Genomic DNA, 21,610 nt, shown 5'->3' with positions numbered 1-21,610 from the left:
ATGGCAGCAGAAAGCTCTACCTGTAACCAGCTCAAATGAGTTGATGTGACCATGTTTGTTGTGTCACACACTGTATGTTTACTCTCTTACCTCCAAATGAGAATCCTGTGCAGTTAGACTGACCACAAAGGTGGAAGATTTAATTAAATGTTGCTTCATGGACATGCTGAAAGACTCAAATTGTTCCAGATGGCAGAATATGAAACTTTAACGGTAAATGTGAACATATTTCAGCATAGCTGACAAATCCCTACAATAAACGGGTAGGGCTTCCGTTGCAGACATTCTCTCATGTCTGTAATTGTGTGGAATGTGGTTGGTGGGTGTGTTTTGGGGCCAGAGGTCAGTCGCTTTGATGTGCTTCCTCTCCACTGGTCTTTGATGTTTTGCTAAAAGTCCAGCTTGGATCAAAAAGATGAACCCCTTTTCACATAAAGCCATAAAAAAAATAAAAATTAATGATTATGAAACCGTATAGCTCTGTTGATCTATACAATGTGTTCTGGGGTGTCTACAGGGTGTCTTATGAAAGGGATACATTGTCCATGTGATGGTGGGCGGGAGAGATAGTCATTATAAATTATCAGCAGCCTTGAAAAAATGCTTTGAACTATAAACAATAAAAGAGATATGTTTTCTCAGGGATCACATAACATACTGTAGCTGGTTGAAGTAAAACAGCAGTGTAGCCTTTTTTTTTTGCTTTTAATCTCTTTTCACATTGGGATTATGTTACTGAGGTATAGTGTGATCACACACAGTGCATGTGACTGAACAGAGTTGCTGAAAGAAAAGAAACACTGATCTAGGAAAATGTATGGTAACATCCTATGTTTCTAATCAATACATAAAGCCACATGAGCATGTGGGTTTAGGCGCAAACAGCTGCAGTGGAATACCAGCATGCATTATGGGCCCTAATAGATCATTTAGATACTTTTCCTCTCATACAAATGAGGTGTTTTGGATCTCGTTTTCGGCCAGTGCAATCAGGGCAAATGAGGTAGTAAACTTTTATTTAACGCCTAACCCAAGAAATTCCTTATATCCCAGTTTACCAATTCACACGATTACCCAAATGTATCGCAATGCATTAAGTGTGTGGGACGCAAAGTGAAGGTGGAAGGGCGTGCTTCCAGTTTCCCCTGCCATTGTGTTTTGCTTCCTGACGTTCGCTGAGTTCTGCTGATGTACGTTCAGGAGGCAGAGGTCAAAGGCAAGCTGAGGGAAACCGAGCCGTTCCTTTGTTCCTTCCCCCTCCCCTCTTCATTCACATAGGTTCTTCACGCTCTACATTTTCCTTAAACACAACAGAGAGAGAGAGTAGCTGATGACATGGCGAGGTGAGTCAGCAAAGCTCGGAAAACAAACAGCGGAACGGACTCTGACACAGGAAAACGTCTCACTTCCAGGCCTTGACCTCACCCCACAATCATGTGCTCAGGGATCCGTCGGCTCACGAGTATCCGTCAAGTCTGATTTTCAGAGTAACACGCCGTTCTTCAACACGTCGCTGACAGAAACACTTTTGACGGCTGTCCACACTCACATTTTCTTCTTCCAATTCACTCAGAGTTTGACAACAGGTGGGTATATTTGGTGAATGTGTCAGTGCGCGGCCACTGCCCTCTTCTCCCATGGTCATCATCCCTCATGTCTAACCCCGGCTCTGCGCCGTCCTATCTGCTGTACTTGGCAACAGGATGGCATGTGGTACTTGGTTGCTTCATTGAGCCATTGCCAGTGGCTGTCATCGCATGCCTCGGGCAGCAGGGACATCTGCATGCCAGATGCCTTGTGCCCGCTCTCTGAAGTGTGCTCTGAGAATTAGTGGAGAAAAAAACAAAACATTAAAATCACTTCACTCAAGTAGCAACACGAGAATGTTAAAGAAGCGTGTTAAGCAACAAAAGCTGTTTTCAGAATTTTACTTTTGAATTATCGGAAAAAAGGACCAATTGTGAATAATTATCTCACCATGTCAAGTGACAGATAATATATAATATATGTATGTATTTCAGGGGTGTAATGCAAGTACATTCAATCAACTATAGTTCCACAAGTGCTCATGTTTATTCTACTTTATACTAAAGCCTTAATATGATTCAAAAGCACATATACTTTTTACTCCACTATATTTTTTTCAGATAAAACCTATAACAGCTTATGAAATATCTTTTTTTTTTTTAGCTTAAACAACCAAACAGTATAGAAAAGCAGCTACAATGTGAAACCTTGCCCAGCTACAACCTTATACTTGTGATGGAGTATTTGTGTGGTATTGCTACGTAAATCCTTCTATTCCTACCTTAAGTAGAATGTCTGAGTACTTTTTTAATCATCTGCGTATTACAAGCAATGGGATCCTACATGAACACATTGGAAACAAATTAGAACATTGTTTTTTTCATTCTTACTTTAAAGCGAATAAATACTTCTCGTGTTTTCAAACAAATATAAATATAAAGTTTTCACACAATTCCTAAATGTCACAGCATTCACAAGCTATATATCTGATTGCAACGTAACTTAAAGATCACGGGAACACAGTGGTCATTTGTGGGCATGATCGTATTTTTAGGGATGTGGCTAATGGCCCGCTGTGACCTTCTATGAGTCTTGACATTGCTCTTTAGTGTATCTGTTTCACGGCATCCGTGGCGGACTTCTTGGACAGATCTATTCGAGAAATAAAAAAACAGTAGGATTAAATCCCAGCGTAGGTTCACAGAAGTTATACCTGAGGTTAAGAGGAGATTTGAGGTTAAGAATCGCGTCGCTGTAACACACGACGCGCTAACGGAGTTGTTAGGATGTCCGGTTGGTTTCGCCACTCCCACCCCCGTTTTCTCCACATGAATGGAACATCCTGAAAGTGGTTTGGCTCGCGAAGCAGTAGAGTTTCAACTGACAACATCGCAGGGGGGCAACTTCTCTTCACTCTCTTAGGAGATACCGACCGTACCACGCGTGACTTTGTAAAGTCACCTCCTCGTCATTTTCTTACTTTAAAGCAATGTTTATTTTGAATTAGTCCAATTTCTTTTGAGGCGACACAAAAAAACGCGGCTTGAAGTCGCAGGCTTCTGTTTTTTTGGAATGCTTCCTCAGTTTGCGAGCAAAGGTAAGTTTGTCCAGCTGCAGAGAGACTGATTCACGTTGCTGTGGATTTAACGCCATTCATTGCTAAAAAAAAAAATACCCAAACTGTAATTTAATTGAAGCCATCTTATAGTAACTGTAACAGAAAACGGTTGGTAGAGCAGTAGGAATCTGCATATATAACTATGTTAAGGATGCTTTTTTAAATTTTTATTAAATGAAGACGAAAACTAGCTAGATTTCTATTTTCTTATTATTTTACAAGGCCGTGTTTTAAAAATATATTATGATAGTGCACAACAGTAAAACGTCACTTTCTGTCAGTTGATATAAATGTAAGACTCAAATAACTTAGATGCTTTCAATACTTAAAAACAAAAAAACATCTACAGGTTCTTGCCATTATCTACAGAGCCTCACAGTTTATGATTGAAGCGTTGCTTTTCTTTAAAGCATTGCTGTAATTAAATACTAATAATAAAGTCTTTAATTAGCCTTTTGAGTAGCTAACTTAATGAAGGAATGTACCGACTGCCACTTATTTGAAGAGACTAAATTTCCATCTCCTCTGAACCTTGTAGAGCAGAGAGCGACGGCCCCATCTGTCCATTCACATCTGAAGACATGTTGTGCTGGACTCTGCCTGACTGGAAAGTGCTGCTGCTGATCGTGCTGCTATGGGACCGCCTCTGTGCTTTGGGACTGAAACCCACGAGATGGCCACTGTACTCACAAAAGCCTCTGCTCCTCGCTTGGAATGCCCCGACTGAGGACTGTGCCCCGCGGCATGGTATTCACTTTCAGCTGGACCTTTTCCAGATTGTGGCCTCTCCCAATGAGGGCTTTGTTAGGCAGAACCTCACCATCTTCTACGGGGACCGCTTGGGCTTGTACCCTTACTTTAAACCAGATGAAACGGCGATGAACGGGGGGCTGCCGCAGGTGGCCAGTCTCACCAAGCACCTAGACAAGATGCCGGAGGGGGTGCAGAAGTATATAAGGGAAACGGGGGCCAAGGGTCTGGCCGTTATTGACTGGGAGGAGTGGCGCCCACTCTGGATACGGAACTGGGAAACCAAAGATGTGTACCGCCGACATTCTCGTGAGTTGGTGCGTCAGAAGAACCCCACTTGGCCTCCGGAGCAGGTGGGGAAAGTGGCCCAGCAGGAGTTTGAGATGTCTGCCAGGAAGTTCATGCTGGAGACGCTGAGGCATGCCAAGAACCTGAGGCCCAACCAGCTGTGGGGTTTCTACCTGTTCCCCGACTGCTACAACCACGACTACAGGCGCACTCTGGAGAACTACACGGGCCGCTGTCCTGATGTGGAGGTGGCCCGCAACGAGCAGCTGAAGTGGTTGTGGACTGAGAGCACGGCCCTCTTCCCCTCCATCTACATGGCCACCGTGCTGCGTTCCTCAGACTCTGGGCGTCAGTTTGTCCGCAACCGAGTGAAGGAGGGGATGCGCCTGGCCTCATCAGGCGATGGGTTGGCACGTCCTGTCTTTGTGTACACCCGGCCCACCTACGCCAACTCCCTGGAACAGCTGACAGAGGTGATACTCCCACTTTAGAAACAATGCCGGGTGCTTCCTCAACTTTTCTTTCATTCTTTCCCCAATCTGATGAAGTTTAAGATGACTACTGTGTTGCTGTGCGGGTTTGGTCATGTATGATAATGATTTATGATAACATCGAGGAAGTAGCATTCTCTCTCTCTCTCTCTCTCTCTCTCTCTCTCTCTCTGTCTTTCTCTCTCTCTCTCTCTCTCTCTCTCTCTCTCTCTCTCTCTCTCTCTCTCTCTCTCAGTTGATCAGTGCAGGGAGCTATAGCTCTGCTTTTTCTTATCGGCAGCCGCAGTCCTTTCCTGTTCTGGCAGCTAACAGACAGACATCCAAATACCTCTCATTTATGTTGAGTGCGCAAGGAAGGGTGTTGGTCAAGCAAACACCCTATAGACCGTTTCCTTATGGAAAAATGAACTGATAAGAGCTGGCGCTGCGCTTCACACACAGTAGCTTATGCCCCACTAACTCGCTGACCCTGTCATAGTGATACTGAACAGTGTATTTTTCTTTTCTCGGAGATACGTGAGGTTGAATGGGACGGGGGTTTAAAGCGCTGTATTGTCTTTCACAGACCGACCTCGTCTCCACCATCGGGGAAAGCGTGGCTTTGGGAGCAGCTGGAATCATCATGTGGGGAGATGCAGCTTATGCAAGCAGCAGAGTAAGCGTCCACACTCGCTAATTACAAAACAAACACATTATTCACAGATTTGACCAAAAAACATCATCTGGTAAGTGCCGACTCTGCTGCTGCTGCTGTCAGTGATGTGTCATCTGATAACTAACAATTATTCCTCAGGGCTCCAGTTCAAACGAAGTGGCTCGAGTCACATGGATGTTCTCAGATACATAGGAGATGTTTGTTCATTTTCAGATGTGATCCATACTTTAAATAGATAAAATAATTACTCGCAGTGAATGACCAAACACTTCTTATAAATGTGCAAGATGGACAAGCATTAATTGGAGATGCATCTCCTCTAAACTGTACTTTTTATGAGGACAAACGCATGCTATATTTTAACCAGGGTCATCCTCATCTTTTGATATTATAAATGTATACATTTCCATCCATCTTATTACACAGCGTCGAGTCAGCTCAGAATAAAACCTCTGCACGTTCTACTTTTTGTGAGTGGAAGTTCTCTTTTTATATAAAAATATGTATAAAACTGCACATAGTTGAAGTCAGCTGTCACCGATGGAACATGATTCCCGTAATATTGGAGATTATATGTTAATATTTTTGAGTGAGCAGGATTGTGGTGCAGCTGCAGAGTAGTTTGAAAGTAAGTTATTTTTTTTTAAATAGTCTGGCTGCGTATGCGTCTGAACGTGTTTTAACGTGTTTTAAATGTACTTTGCCTTTCTTGAAGTAGCTGCAGTAAAGCAACTGGATGCCGTTGAGCAGAGCTACAAATAGACGTCTAACATTTAAAATCCACTGTATTCCACCAAACACATTATCACTAGATCAGATTGTGAGCTTGCAATCATCTTTTGTCTTTTGATCTATATATTTTTTTTGATCTCCAACTATATTTTGCATCTTCAGTTGCTGTGTTTTGTCCCCGTCTGATTAAAGCTGGACAAATATATTTAAAGTGGAATATAGGCCACAGTCAGACAGACACTTTATCATCCTTTAAGGAAATGTAAGTCTGGTAAGTGTTGAATTAATGGACAATACTCAATAAAACTTTGTGCTAACTTAAAGACACTTTTCCCTGCTCTGACTAGGATTATAATGGAGGCTCTGCCTTTTTGTTTACCTGTTTCCGTGGTGAGTTTTGGTACCTATGCCTTATTGATGATGGCTTTTTTTTTTCATTCACCGAGCACGAGCTCAAGTCAGAGTAAACAAACTCAGAGTTGATTGAACAAACTCCGCTATTCAGGAACCCGAAAAACTCCTGATTTCAGGGTTAGGCTCAGAGTTTGTTAAACCTGCTTTCTGAAAGAGCGCCTTAAATACTTCTTCTACCGCTGAATGTTACACAGAAAGCTGTTGAAACACTTTAAAAGTCACACCCTTGATCAATGTATGTTTAAACACAGGCAGGTTTTGTGTTAAAGGCCGACAGGGCAGACCTGTCTTATCGTGAATCCTGAAGTGAGTGATGACTGTTTTTTTTTTTTTTTTTTTTGTGTGTTTCTTTCCCCTTTGTCCTCTCCAGAACAACTGCTCTGACCTGGATTTGTATCTCCGGGGTCCGCTGAGTAAATACCTCCTCAACGTCTCCACGGCAGCGGAGCTATGCAGCCAGACACTGTGCGCTTCTCGCGGCCGCTGTCTGCGCCGAAATCCGGACAGCCATGTTTACCTGCATCTGAACCCCGACAGCCACGCTGTCGTCACGCAGCGCGGTAAGCCGGTGGTCACCGGGGAGCTCGGCGAAGAAGAGAAGAGAAGCTTTCGAACCCAGTTTCAGTGCCAGTGCTACAGCGGCTATCAGGGAGAGGGCTGCGACCAGACGGACCCTCTACACCAAAGAGGGGCGGCATCTCAAATCACGCCGTCGGCACAGCAGTGTGTCCTCTTACTGATGGTCTCTCTGCTCCTCTGTTAACACACCATAAATACTGTAGCTCCGGCTGCGTGTTATATGTCTAAATACTGGAGCATACGAGATGTGTGAGGAGTGTCCTTTTTTTTTTTTTTCCTCTTTTAATTGCTGTAAAATATGGATGACACAAAGTGAAATTGTGAAAGAAACACTGTGGGAATTGCAGCGTTCTATTTGTTTAAGAACTTTTAATCTTTTTTTTTTTAAACAATGGAGGGCTCGCTGGAGATGACCTTGTTTACACTTTGCTCTCAGTTTCCTCTCGGTCACTGTTTCCCAAGGTGTCAAATTCCATGGTTCTCATAGAGAGTATGTGTTTTGGGAATGTGAGGAACAAGTTAATGTATGTCAGCAGGCGTGTGATGAAAGTGGAATAGATGCACTTAATCTGGTAATAGCACAATGTATTTTAAGTGCCTGATCTTTATTCAACATGGCCTTTGACATCTGATGTTTTTCTGGAGGAAATCACAGTATTACTATTTATTTGAATGTATTTTTAGGTGTTTTGTATGATATTTTCTTATTTTTGTGTCCAAAACATGACTACTAGTTTTCTCTTAAAAAGGTATTTTCTGTATTTCAGAAGCTTTTTTTTACATCCGAATCTAAAAAAAACAAATAATGACACTTTGTATGTTCCACAATTTCACTTACATGAACTCTTTATGCTGTTTTCTCAACTTTGACTTTTGTCCAAGTAAATAAACTTTGTTAATATCCATGTGTAATTTCTTTTAAGATTTACATAAGACAATGTAGAGGGAAGAGTAAACGGCAAGGCAATTTATATTATAGAGCACGGTTCATACACAATATAACTTAAAGTGCTTTACAGAGGCATACAACTATATTAAACATTAGACTTTAAGAAACCATGAAAACTGCATTTATAAGGCAATGAAAACACAAATAGGTAGTTAGGAATAAATTGCTTTTAAAAATGAAAGTTAACAGTATGTGTCCAGTTTATTGAAAAGCCGCAGTAAACAATGATTCAAGCCCTGATTTAACAGAGCCGACAGTTTCATCAGACCTCAGGTATTCAGGAAGCTTGTTCTAAAGTAAAGTACAAAGTAAAAGCTGCTTCACCTTGCTTGGTTTTGATGCTTGTCCCAGATGACCTGAGGGGTCTGGATGCTTCATAACCTACAATCATAGATTTATACCATTTAATGCTTTATAGACGAGTATTAGCCTTTTAAAATCCATCCATAAAGTGAACTTGGTATTCAGATAACAGAGGTTTGGCTCTGCTGTTTGCAGTCAATAAAAAAACAAGCATCTGGGGGGGGGGGGGGGGGACATGTCATCATTGTCCATTAATTAAGGGGAGGAAAATTGTCTTTGTCCACCAAGAGAGGCAAAGCCAGCTAGACCTCAGGGAGGGACACATCTTGCAGGCTGCTGCCTCATACCCCTTCCCCATGTAATTGTAGGGTGCCGTTAAGCCAAGAGTTATTTTTACTGCTTTTAAGAGTCGAGCAAGGCATACATTTAAATTGGCAGGAGAGGAGGAAGAGTTCATTCTGGCTTGCTTGACAGCTATTTAGAGTAGAACTATATTGCCTTTCCAGGTCAAGTCTCTTCAGCGAACTGTTTATTTTCAGTTACTTTTTAATTTTATTCAAACAAACTGAAAACTGTGTTCAGACTTTGAATTTGCCTGTGACTTTAAATCTGCTCCTTAAAATGATCTGCATAGTTCCTGTAGTTGGCTGGCAGAGATTCTGTGCACACTTCTGATTGGTCGTTTGAAAACATTTGCTCACCTCTGATTGGTTGGTTGAACGTGCTCACTTTTGTTTCTCCCCCATTCCTTCCTCATGTATGTGTCATTCGGATCATGAGACTGCTGGTGGATTTTCCCTTCACGTTCAGAACACAAAGCAGTCTTGCAAAGCGAAATCCTCACCCAGTTGTTTAATAGGTGAGTTACTGTTTGTCACTTTGTCCAAAACCATTGTGTCACACTACATTACTGCTTTAGGTCCATGTAGCTTCACCACATCAACATGTGTGGTTATCAGAGAAACCATGCTGGATTTTTAGATAAAGAAATAACATGTAAAGTCAAAAGCTGAAGTTTTTTGGTGAGTTATTGAGAATCTGAAAAAAACAACAACAACTAATTTGCTTTGAGTTGTGATCTTACAAACATCAGTTGCATCACAACTTGAAAAAAACGTGTTTGTTTTGTGCAATATCCCGTCAGTATTTCTCAACACAGTTGAGTGATATTAGGAGACTGGTCATACTGGTCATTGATTTGATTGGCTCCTGGAATACAGGAACATCCACCTTTTCTTCTTGTCTTTGTTTCTCAAATCAAAGACCATAGACTGTAAAGACACACCAAAAGTGACAGCAGACAACAGTGAACCAAGATTTAAGCTGTATTCATATGTTATGACACAGTCATAACATATGTGTGTAGTATAATCATTGATACAAATTACCTTAATGTAACGCAAACAATTAGTTAGCTTAGTTAGCCCAAATAGTTTAATTGAATTCACAAATAATGGTAAAATGACTTAAGATTTCAACAAAAAGAAAATTAAAAAGTCACTGATTTGACTGACATGAACAGAACAACAAAGACAAGCTACTCTGCGTTTCTGTACTCCTGGATATCAGCAGTGCTGTGTTTTCCTTTTTTTGCAGGGATGAGTTCCTTTCATCATGAGGTGTCGCTTTTCTTAAACCTGATCAGCCTCGTTTCTGGGCTGCAGTTTGCGACGTCACCTCTTTCCCAGGTGCCTTTCCTCTCTGTGTGGAACGCTCCTACTGCCAGCTGTCTCTCTCAGTATGGCGTGGACCTCGACTTGGGCACGTTCAGCATCGTCCAGAACGAGAACCAGACCTTTATGGGAGAAAACATAACCATCTTTTACTCTGAAAAGCTCGGCCTGTATCCCAGGTACACCAGTCAAGCGGTGGCTGTCAACGGCGGGGTGCCGCAGAACGCCAGTCTCGATGAACACCTCAGAGTGGCCTCTGAAAATATCCGCACCTGGATCCCTGACGGGGATTTTCAGGGTCTGGCTGTGGTGGACTGGGAGAGCTGGAGACCTGTATGGGAGAGAAACTGGGACAGTAAGCAGGTGTACTGGGTGGGATCAAAAGCGCTGGTGAGGTCCAGGCATCCCGACTGGAGCCCTGCTCAGGTAGACGCTGCAGCTCGGGTGGAGTTTGAGAAAGCTGGCAGGAAGTTCATGGAGGAAACGCTGAAACTCGGGCAGCAAGAGAGACCAAATGGGCTGTGGGGTTATTATGGTTTTCCCAACTGCTACAACTACTACAGTGAGAAAAGCACAAACTACACGGGGGAGTGTCCTCCCGTAGAGTTAAAGAGGAACGACGAGCTGTCGTGGTTGTGGAACGTCTCCTCTGCTCTTTATCCTGACATCTACCTCAGCCTCGAGCTGCGACACCTCGACAGAGAGGTGCTCCTCTACGCCCACCACCGCATCCTGGAGGCCATGAGAGCAGGAGCTCGGCTGACTCCGTCAGCACCGCCCGTGTTCCCGTACGCTCGCATCGTTTACACGTACACGCTAGATTTCCTCTCTCAGGCAAGTGGCAGGTGTTTTAACTCCATGCACTTTTGGGATTGTCATGGTTTGTCTGAACGTTCTGCCTAACCTCTTGGTTTTTGTCCTCCTGCAGGAGCACCTGGTCTACACCATTGGAGAGAGTGCTGCTTTAGGATCTGCCGGGGTGGTGCTTTGGGGCGACCATGCCTTCTCCAAATCTCAGGTAGGCCAACAGTTAGCGAGATCGATTGGATGGCTGTCGAGGTGATCCGCTCATCACTTTCTTGGTTCCGATACTGAAACCAACGCACGCAATTTGTTTCAATACCTGCCCGCACGTTTTGTCTTTATGATCGTGTATATTTCTCTTTATTGGTCAAGAGACTTTTGTAAAAAAAACTGTAATTATGGCGATAGACAAAAAAAAAAATGACATAAAGATAAAGCTTAGTGTACTGGAGCAGAGCTGTGTGGCATGTTTTCATTTTGATGGACAATTTAAAAACAAGAAAAGCAACTTGATCCTTTTCGTAAATTGTATTGAACCAATATGTTTTGGAGATGTAACTCCTTCCTCAGAGTTTAAAAAAAAATCTTTCTTTAAAACTATTTAAATTGTGCATTACTTTATTGTTATAGTTCATGTGTTAGAATTGTTCTTCTGCCATTATTCTGCATCTCTTTTCTTGTCAGCAAATCCCATCCAATGGCACTCCTACTGAATATATGCACCTTTTAAACATGGAGCACAAATATACAGTTCATTTTTTAAAGGCTAAATCATTTCCTCAAACTTGCTTCCTTCCTTCTTTCAGGTCATTTGTAATACTATCAAGTCCTACATCGACGAGACTCTGGGTCCTTACCTGGTGAACGTAACGGCGGCGGCCGTTCTTTGCAGCCAGACCATTTGTTCCTCTCAGGGAAGATGCCAGAGGAGCAACCCGACCTCAAGGGTCTACCTCCACCTGGAACCGACCGCGTGGAAGGTGGTGTCTGAGAAGAAACCAGGCAGACGGAAGAACTACACAGTTATAGGACAGATGAGAACGCGCGAGGTAACGTTCTTGAAGTCTGAGTTTCAGTGCAAGTGTTACCCAGGGTGGGGCGGCGAGAGCTGCTCCAAACAAATTCAGGGATAAAAGACTTTGCTGGAGGGAGAATGTTTGTGTTTTCTTAACTAATACCTTTTACCTAATACCGATTCCTTGATTTAAATGGTTGATTAAATCCCCATTTAACAATGTAAGCAGACTAATACAAAAATACTATAATAATTGAAGAATGTTGTTCTGTCTGAGATTTCACTCTGAAAGTCCCCCTCCACTCAGAGTTTTGCTTATTGTTACTTCACTATGATGTCTGAGCTTCACTGTGCAGAATGCTGTGTGCATACTTTTTCTTTTTACTTGTAGTGCATACTGCAGCTGTCCTTACAAAGAGCATACTGTTCTATGCAGTTTGCATTCAGTTGGGACATACTACTTCCTCATAACATGGCAAACGACTGTGGGTCAGAATAGCCACAAAAGTAGTCAAACATCCTGGAATTTCTGTCATACTGCATTTGAAATAGTATGTATCAAAATCTTTTTTCTGGCATATTAAATATATGGTAGTACGGGTATTGTAACACACAGTGAGAATGGACTTACAAGTAGAAGATATCTTTTGTCCAGCAAGTTGAACTTTTGAAATTACCAATATTTGCACATTCATAGATTCTGGTTGTTAAGTAGTAAATTCAACTTCTTTTGTGGAAAAATCATATCAAATAATAAAGAGTATTTCAGTCTTAAAGTGTGTCTTGGGGATGTCTTTAATATTACCATTGTTGGGAGTTTAGTTATCAAGTAAACACAGCTTACAGTATTTTTTAAATTGCTAAACCACAATTTCTGAAACTAGGGCCCATTGTTACACACCAAAGAGCAAACCTGAATCATATCTATAGTGTTCAAGCTCTGATTTCTAAGTGATCTATTTGGTTACAGGTGTTGATAGGGTAATGACAATTGAGTGTGTGGCATTTCAGTGGCAGAGTTAAGCAAATGACACTCAGGCTTTTAGTTTTGAATGATGTTTCCAAATGCAAATAAGGCGTGTGAATGTTTGCTTTGAGTGCATTTTAGAATCTCTAACAGTAGACTAACAATGTGTACCTGGTCTGTATATAATCACATGAGTTAGTGGTTTCAATACTGGTGCCACAAGAACTAGCTTTTATGTCTTGGCAATTGCAAAAAAAAATAATTAAAAAGTAATTCCGAGTCCAAAACAACCAGTGGTGGAAAGTAAAAGTACATTTACTCATATACTATACTAATTGTGGTACTTGTAGTTAACATGGTATTTACCACCGTAGGAGCTGCTTCTTGAGTTGTGTGTCCGGTAGGAGATTTGGGTCATGAACGCAATAAAGGTAGGAACTTTCACTCAGGTGACAGGTGTTGCTGCACGGAGGAGGAGCACAAATAGCTTTCTAACCGTCACGTGTTGCTAGGTGAACGCTGCCTCGTTGAAGACCATGAACGGTGAGCAATAAATATTCCACCAAAGACAAAGACGCAGAAGTTTTACTCTTGTTATTTAGCGTTAGCTAGCTACTAGAGATTAAGCGATGCTAGCGCGTCAATTAACGTCAGCCTGTTTAAGCCCCGCCCCATAGTAGCTTTAAGTTTAGGTTCAGCCGCTACTTTATGCTACTTTATGCTACTGCTATACTACATTTAGTGTGACATATTGTACTGTGAAAGCCACCTACTTTATAGATACACATAAGTTATCCAAAAATATACATTATAGGAATCAAACTACTAAAGTAAAAGACCAGATGTTTTGTTTGCCAGTTTAGTAAACAACCAGATGTAATCCACGTGCTGTGGCTTTCATTTACAATATTTGTGTAGCGGTGTTGACCAGCAGGTGGTGCTGTTGGACAGCTAACTAGAAGAGACGTAGGCGCCATCAAGGTCAGAGCTCTGGCTTTTGACGGTAATCACAAGAAGAGTCAAATCACCGTAGAGTAATAAGCATATTTAACTCAGTATGTCAGATTCTGATAACTTTCCACCCCGAGTCTGCAGCCGCTGAGGTGTTCATGATGATGTAACTGGAAGAGAAGAACAAGGTGACCTCGATTGATTTACAAGCGGTGTGTACAATGTTGTCTTTATCTGATGGCCACCGCTGCTCCAAACTGGTGTCGCTGGTAGTAATTTCCCCCCTCCGTCCCCGGAGGACAGACTCCCACCAGGCCCCGCTGTTTCCTACTTCCGGCTTTATCTTCACTTGATTGTGAGGAAATAAGCAGGAGACAGACACTTTTTTTTTTGAATGATGTTTCCAATGCAGCCGGTGAGCTTTTTTTTTTTAAAAAAATATAATTTTAGTCTTTGGAGTTGATTGTTTAGTTTCTTGAATCAGACAAACTGCTCAATTGACTTCCAAAGGCCGAGGACAGAATTTAATGTCTAAGCTAAAACACCGTATTTACCTGGCGTTACGTGATAATGGCAGGAAAAAAACCCCACAACAAGGCTCTCTCTCATACTGATTGACAATAAACGCCGCTTGTCAGTCTGTTCGTTATTATTGTTGTCTTCGCCCAGACGGCTTAAAATCCAAACTCCCTCCAAATACAGAGCAGGAGTTATAATAATGATGTGTTTTAATCGGCTTGGGTTCATTAAAGTTTTTTTGTTTTGTTTGCAGTATTAAAATCGTATTCAAAATGTCACAGTTAAAATGTTCCACCTGTGTTTGCACATTTAGACCATGAACATTCAAAAGCAAAACTTGCATTGTGTTACAACAGGTTGAAATATAAACTGCTGTAATATTTTACATAACACGGTGAATTTGACACAATTTGAGCAGCCTTTTTTAAAAATTAGATCACAGACTATAAAATTACCTTTCAATGCCATAATACTTTCATACACTCCACGAACAGAAGCCGGTCTTGATCTGTTTATCCGGCTTGAATGTTCCTCTTTTTCCCTCCACCCTCTGTCAGGTGTGGCAGGCCCTCTATTTCTCTATCCTCTCATCTCTGCATTTCTTCATTTTGGCGTCTCGCTCTGTCACCCCTCCATGGTCACGTCTCCCCTTTCCCTGCTGCTCGGTCTAGAGATCGTCTCGCTTGCTCGTGGTTTAATAACTGTTTTGTCACGCTCTGTGTCTTTGTCCTTCAAGAGGATTCGACTCTCTGATCAGGTTTCTTAAAGACGTGATGCGCACTTGTTTTGCGTGATTTATTGTGCGTACATGTCACCAAAGCCGCGCGCATCGATCGGGCTATTAACCGTGGAGCTCAAAGGAGAAGTTCGACATACACTTATTTGCTGTCTTGCCGATAGTTGGGTATGAATATCGATGTCACTCAATGCAACCATCTACTCGACAGTAGCTGGTTAGCTTAGCTTCACACACAGACTGGGAACTGAGGGAAACTCTTAGCATGGCTCTGTCTAAAGGGCAAACTAAATGCTAGTGTTACTGAGCCACATTTAGCAGACACTTTCATCCAAAGCAACTTAGAATTCAGTATCTATCTACACACCGTTGACGCACGTAGGAGCAATTTTGGGGTGAAGTGTCTTGCTTAAGGACTCACTGAAATGAGACTAGTAGAGCAGGAGCCGGGGATCGAACCGCCGACCCTCTGATTGAAAGGCGGGCCCTGCTGTCCACTTAGCCACGGTCACCCGATTCCTGTTTAATATCAGTCGACTAGAGGTGTCCCCGACTTCTGCTCCTTACATAGTTGAGTCTGATTGGTCAACTCTTGCCTACAATCAACTGATCGTCAAATCATGTCTGTTCTTTATGTATCTAAAAAAAATAATAGTCAAAACAAATTATTGGCCAAGATTCATGTTACTATCACTTGTTTCAGAACAACGGATAGCCCTGTTTGTGAAGTGTGTGTTTGTGTGTAGTACACGTAGCAGAGATCCATAGACATTGTCCTGCTTCCTTTTTATGGTTGTAAATCCAACTTTCGGTCCTAATTCCCTTTTTCCTCATTGTGCACAGAAGGGAAACAACAGGGAAGCTAAGAGACAGTAAACAAGAGAGAGAGAGAGAGAGAGAGAGAGAGAGAGAGAGAGAGAGAGAGAGAGAGAGAGAGAGAGAGAGAGAGAGAGAGAGAGAGAGAGGCACAAACAGCTGTCGAATTTAGAAAATGAACAGATATATTGAGCACTCTGATTGTACTACGTTCTTATTTTAGTGCTCAGAATACTACATTTAGGCCTATTCTTTGATTTTTGAAATAACCATGTTGTTTATAAATGAGCCTTTGTTTGTTTACCACATTTTCCGTCACTGCGACGATTCAACTGTGAGATTGAATCGGTCGACTATTTGGCGTCACCCTACAGGCCACCTCGTTTGATCCTAAACTGTTACCGAGTGATTATGTGCCAAACTGTTTCTTGGTGGTGACGTCTTGAAGACGGTTTCTGTGCAGATTAAACGGACACAATGTTACACGTTGATTTGTGAGCTTTAGAGGGGCTGGGTAGATGCATTTTCTTTCTTTGTGCCAAAATGTTGAAATATTCTTGTAACCCTAATGATGTTTTGACAGTTTGTAAGTAAAACGATGTTATGAAAAGCAGCTCCACATGATCATCTGTCAGATGGGAAGCTGCACTTTTTTTTGTAAGAGCAAGAATAACATGCCGCTAATTCACACTTTACAGCAACTGATTGTGAGTGAGGAGGATCCTTGAATCACTTTTTTTTATTTTTTTATCACATCTCCATGTGCGTAACTGAAATCAGAGCAGGGCATCGGAGACGTGAAATGAAAAGGCAGAAGAGGCGAAGTGTGAGAGAGGTCACAGCGTCCTATATCTGTGAAGAGACGGAGCTCTGATACGTCTGTGCGTGGAGGCGGCTCGTGGACCGGCAGCATCACTATACCGGCATCACTATACCGGCATCACTATACCAGCATCACTATACCTGCAGGAGTGCGTCGCTGCACGGTCGGATGCAGACAAGCTGATGCTTATCGATACGTTTGTAGAGAACTCAAGATTGTAGGGATGCGCACGAATAAATAACACGTATCGCAGTGTGTTTTAGTGACTGTGTGCGTTTGAGGATTTGCTTTCTCTGCGGTATGCCTCCTGATGAGAGGTGACCTGACAGACTGTCCCATGTGACTTACCCCCCCCCCACCTTCAATTCAAGACCCCATCGGAGCTCGGAGAATAGGCCTACCATTTCAGAGCAACTCCCATTCACACACACACACACACACACTCTCTGGTGATACAAAGGTGGCTCCTGCCACAGTCACACAATAACTGCGTGTGTGGGCCGCCCCCCCCCCCCCCCCTCCAGGAGCCATTCAGGTGGAAAATTACACTGAACCAATCATTCGCTAAGAGACGGTCTTTCCTCCGGCAGCGGCCAATCGAATGCTCACGATGAGCCTTTTCCTTTTGAAACAATGGCCAATCAGTGGCTCACAATGCCTGCAGTCGTCCTGTTGATTGTGATAAAATGCAATTATCCTTGTGTTTCATGGACACATATTGATGGCATTGGGCAGTGACGGATTGCGTGAATAAATAAATGCGAGTTAATAAGAAAGTAACGAAGGAAATGGAAAGAGAATAAGCATTTTTTTCCCCCTTTTTTTCAACCCAGACGCCCTTTCAGTTTGTAATTAATTCAAATATGATTTTTTTTTTTTTTCTGCAAGCATATAATCCATTTCAGCATTTTCCTCATTCATTTTGAAGGATTTGAACTTGGCTCATTTGAATAAACATTTTGCTCCATATTAGTCTGGGTAATGAAGTGGATCTCAGAAGAAAAATGCTTTTGTTACGAGAGTGGAGACTGCTGTGTCACTCTGGTCACCTCAGCGGGGAAATTGCTGATTGGATACCAGATTCAATTTAATACAGAATATTAATAATGACTTGTAATTATTAAATTTTTTTTTAAGTTTGAATGTGAAGAGAAATGGGAAAGTGGGGTTTTATTCACAAAGCACCATAGATCCCAGTCTCCATGTTGGATTGAGTAGAAGTCTTGTCGCCACAAACAGGTTGTTGAGTTTAGCAACACTAAACCTTAATCCCATAATAGCTGTTCTGTAAGAAAAAATAAAACAAGCCTGAGTTCAGAATTAAAATTGTTTATTTAGCTTCAGAATAGGATGATTTTCTCAACCCATAAAGGAACACTTCACCCTTCAGATTCAAAACATTCAACATTCAAAATCACCATATTTTGAGATACATGGTTTTTATCGGACAGGAAGAGTAGAAAAAAACTGTAATCTGAAAAACATGTAAAGCTGTCAGATAAATGGAGAAAATAGTTCAATATTTGCCGCTGAGATTTGTTGAGGAGAAGTATAAAGTTAAATAAAATGAGAATACTCAAGTAAAGTTCAAGTACCTTGAATTTGCACTAAAGTACAGTACATTCCACTACTCTTTATAACTCACTCTAATATAGTCGTAAGCATCTATAAGCATGTATTTGTCACCAACTATAATGCCTCCTGTGGACACCCATAAGTGCCACATGTGCACAGGCACACTACACACACTACACACACTACACACACACACACACACACACACACATAAACACACACAGAAGTCAGCTGCAGTGAGAAAAGTGATGTTTTTATAGTATTGCTGTTTTAAATTGTATTTAATATGAGCTCAGATGAAGCTTTCTAGACACCTTGGTAAAGTGATTTCACTTTAGAAAACCTAATACACTGTCGCTGTGTAGTTAAAAAAAAAAATGAAAACTGTTTTCAAGAGAACAGGAAATCATTTCCTTTCCTTGATGATTTCTCGTCTTTATATTACGTATGAATAAGGTCATCAAAGTGGTGCAACGGTCATCTCCTGCCTCTGGAAAAGGGTTCTGGTCTCTGATACTGAAACACATCAAGGCAGAATGTGATTTAATGGGATTCTTGACTCCTATTCCACTATCTTAATGGACTGTCTGTTCCTCCTGTATTTGATTTACCAACTTTTATTCTAAACAACTACAGTATGCAGCGCTATGCACACACTCACACAGACGCACACAAAGAAGCACACACTTGTATGAATTCAAGATTAGTCCACGGGGATTCAAGGATTGCTGGGTCTCAACACAAATGTCATTGTGAGTCTTAACCTTTACCGGAGCACGTTATCTGCTCTGATATAGTGGGGCCGGGGCCCGGGACGGGGGAGCAAAACGCGACGCGATTTGATTTGAAAGGTCCCCATCCAAGTCATGCCCACCGGCTATCTTGCCTCCACAGTTCAGCCACACCAGCACAATACGGCACGTCGCAAAGTCTCAAGGATCTGATCTGTCCCGCCGAATCTGCATCTCCCTGCCCTCGATTAATGAGCTGTGTGGCTGGAGAATGGGAGCTGGGTCACCCTGTGCGTTTTTGGGAGAGGACGTGAAGAAGCATGACGCAGAATGAGAGAGCGATGCAAAAATCGAAAAGTAAATTTGCCGAGTCTCAGCTGCTCTTGTTTAAATTGTAGCTTAAATGGCAGAGAGGGTTATGAGAGAGAGAGAGAGAGAGAGAGAGAGAGAGATGGGGGAGAAAAGACTGATGTGGTATTAGAAGGCAGATGTGTTTGCACAAGTGCTGACATGTGTATCTGTCACTACGGGTCGTGAGTTATGAAACTGACAATGTCAGCTCCTTGCTTCAACCACACAGATCAGAGGTTGTCCTTGATGTCAGCTTGGATAGACAAATGGAGATCTGCATTACATAAACTATGGTGCATAAAAAAAAAAAAGAAAAAAAGAGGCAGCCGCAGGGATGCTTCCTTCCATCTTAACTAAATCTTTATTTCCTCCGGCATGTTGATAATAACAGTTATAGGTAGAGTAAGGAAAACCGTTTACTCTGCATTGCAAAAAAATAATTCATTTTTATTCATGTTTCGTGTCCATCACTGTGTCCTACTTTCAGCTTTATTGTCCCTCAAGAGGGAATTTCTCTTGCAGCCAGGTGAAGCACAGAACACACCGGGACTTGAAAATAAAACATAATATGAGACATAAAACATATAATAACAAGAGTCAACGGACACATTAGCGGCCCTGTGAGGCTGCACTGTAGTTAGGCACAGCGGTGCTTTGAGTCTGAAAGCTCTTTACAGAATTATATGGCGATCCATCCAGTAGTATTTGACTCTGGACCAGAGTGGTGGATCTAACCACTTTATGTACTTATAAAACAATGAACATGAAGTGATAATGCGACATAAAACCAGCTGACTCAGACATTTAAACAGGCGACGGCATGAGAGATGCATTCGTTTCTCACCCTTTTTCGATACTTCATATGGAGGATGGAGAGGACAAAATGACTCCAGCCTTTGAACTTGCTCTCCCACTAAACATGTGAGACAGACCAGGTGGTTTAAAGCACAGATCATCCTTAAAAAATGTTGAGTTACACATATTAACTAAACTATGTTCAAGCTCTTTCTATTTTTACATACATACATTTGTGATGATTTTTTTACCATGCTTCTGGGAATTGAAAACAATTATAGAGTTACAGCTGTGTTGTTTGGGTGGATATTCAATTTTATTCTATTTTATAAAACCGACCTTGAGAAAGCGTTACTGAGTAGCAGCATATTCAAATGGAAAGAAAAATCACTATGATGTCACAGTGATCCGTTTTCAGTGGTCAAATGAGCTGCTAATGTTCTCCTACTGAATATTTCTCAACACAAGTAACATTTACTGTTATTTAAGTGATGTAACTTCAGTTCTACACAGGAAGGATGATCTGATCAACCTCTGGTGAACGTGTTCACTTGTGATTGCGTTCGGCTCCAGGTTAGATTCATGCTCACAGCAGGGGGCAGTAGTGAATAGTGTTTCCGCTGAGAGGCACGGTGACAAAGCCTAAACTAAGATGCCGGTTTTCTATCAGTGTTTCTGGGCAAGTTCACAAGTCAAACAATTCAACATTCATTTCCATCATTATTCATCCATGCTTAAAGACATACGTGTGTAAATATATGTGAACTGCGGGAACATTTCACCGCGGAAATGTGCGTGAAATGTTAATTTTAACAACTATTCTTTCGAACTGTTTACTTCTGCATGCTTTGTGAGTCCCACGCTTATTCTTCATGAATTACACTGAAGATGAGGATTATAACATCAGGTGGTCTCTCTGTGTTTTTTTTTTTTTTTCCTGCTCTTTTACCCCCCAGTCTGCCTGAATTGCATCTTTCGGTGCTTCAGTGGAGCAGTGCGGCTCCATGGGGTGACATTCTCTCGGCATGCTGTTGTTCTTGGGCGTTACTAAACAGCGGCTCCCCGGCAGTTGCTCAGCCACCATCCGAAATACTCCATTTCTGCACCTGTTTCCAAGACAACTGACATTTAAAGGGGTGGCTCTGGTTATTGACTGTTTGCCCTTGACCAGCACTCTGCTTGCACTTGAAAACTGTTTGGCTCAACTGGTGACTATTTTGTTATTTTCCCCCTGAAGCTCCCAGCAAACTCACTGTCCCTTCATGGCAGCTGATAGTCGTAGAAGAACAAACAACGTCAGACGCAAACTATATGAGAACTTTTCCTTTTGCGTGGAGCAACAGGATGAAAAAAAGCGTACATTTTAATTCAAGAAAAGATTTCCATGGATTGATTTGAGTCATTCTTTGTGAGTGTGGCTGAGATGAGCAAGCCGGCCGGCGTAGATCAGTTAAGTAACAGGACGACAGGTTCATGTAGATGCTGGTGTAACCACCCCACCACCATTTAAAATGAAACCACCGGGGACACACGCAGAGCCTGACGTCT

At 42.0% G+C, this 21,610-nt stretch overlaps 2 protein-coding genes across 2 annotated transcripts; both read left to right on the top strand.

Annotated features, from left to right (window-relative positions):
* Nucleotides 1-2,876: 2,876 nt before the first annotated feature.
* Nucleotides 2,877-7,957, top strand: hyal2a (hyaluronidase 2a). Its single transcript, XM_068712224.1, has 4 exons — nucleotides 2,877-3,124; nucleotides 3,684-4,656; nucleotides 5,240-5,329; nucleotides 6,846-7,957. Exons 2-4 carry the CDS (start codon nucleotides 3,727-3,729, stop codon nucleotides 7,236-7,238), a joined length of 1,413 nt encoding a protein of 470 aa, XP_068568325.1. The 5' UTR covers nucleotides 2,877-3,124; nucleotides 3,684-3,726; the 3' UTR covers nucleotides 7,239-7,957.
* A 1,124-nt stretch (nucleotides 7,958-9,081) lies between these two features.
* hyal1 (hyaluronidase 1) lies at nucleotides 9,082-12,574 on the top strand. Its single transcript, XM_068712223.1, has 4 exons — nucleotides 9,082-9,165; nucleotides 9,903-10,813; nucleotides 10,908-10,997; nucleotides 11,590-12,574. Exons 2-4 carry the CDS (start codon nucleotides 9,905-9,907, stop codon nucleotides 11,914-11,916), a joined length of 1,326 nt encoding a protein of 441 aa, XP_068568324.1. The 5' UTR covers nucleotides 9,082-9,165; nucleotides 9,903-9,904; the 3' UTR covers nucleotides 11,917-12,574.
* Nucleotides 12,575-21,610: the final 9,036 nt, after the last annotated feature.

This window comes from Cebidichthys violaceus, unplaced genomic scaffold (assembly GCF_023349555.1).
Source record: "Cebidichthys violaceus isolate CVI_PGR_0920_01 unplaced genomic scaffold, fCebVio1.0.p SCAF_17, whole genome shotgun sequence".
Lineage (NCBI taxonomy): Eukaryota > Metazoa > Chordata > Actinopteri > Perciformes > Stichaeidae > Cebidichthys > Cebidichthys violaceus.
The sequence above is the reverse complement of the archived record's forward strand: the minus strand, read 5'-3'. Positions and strand labels throughout refer to the sequence as shown.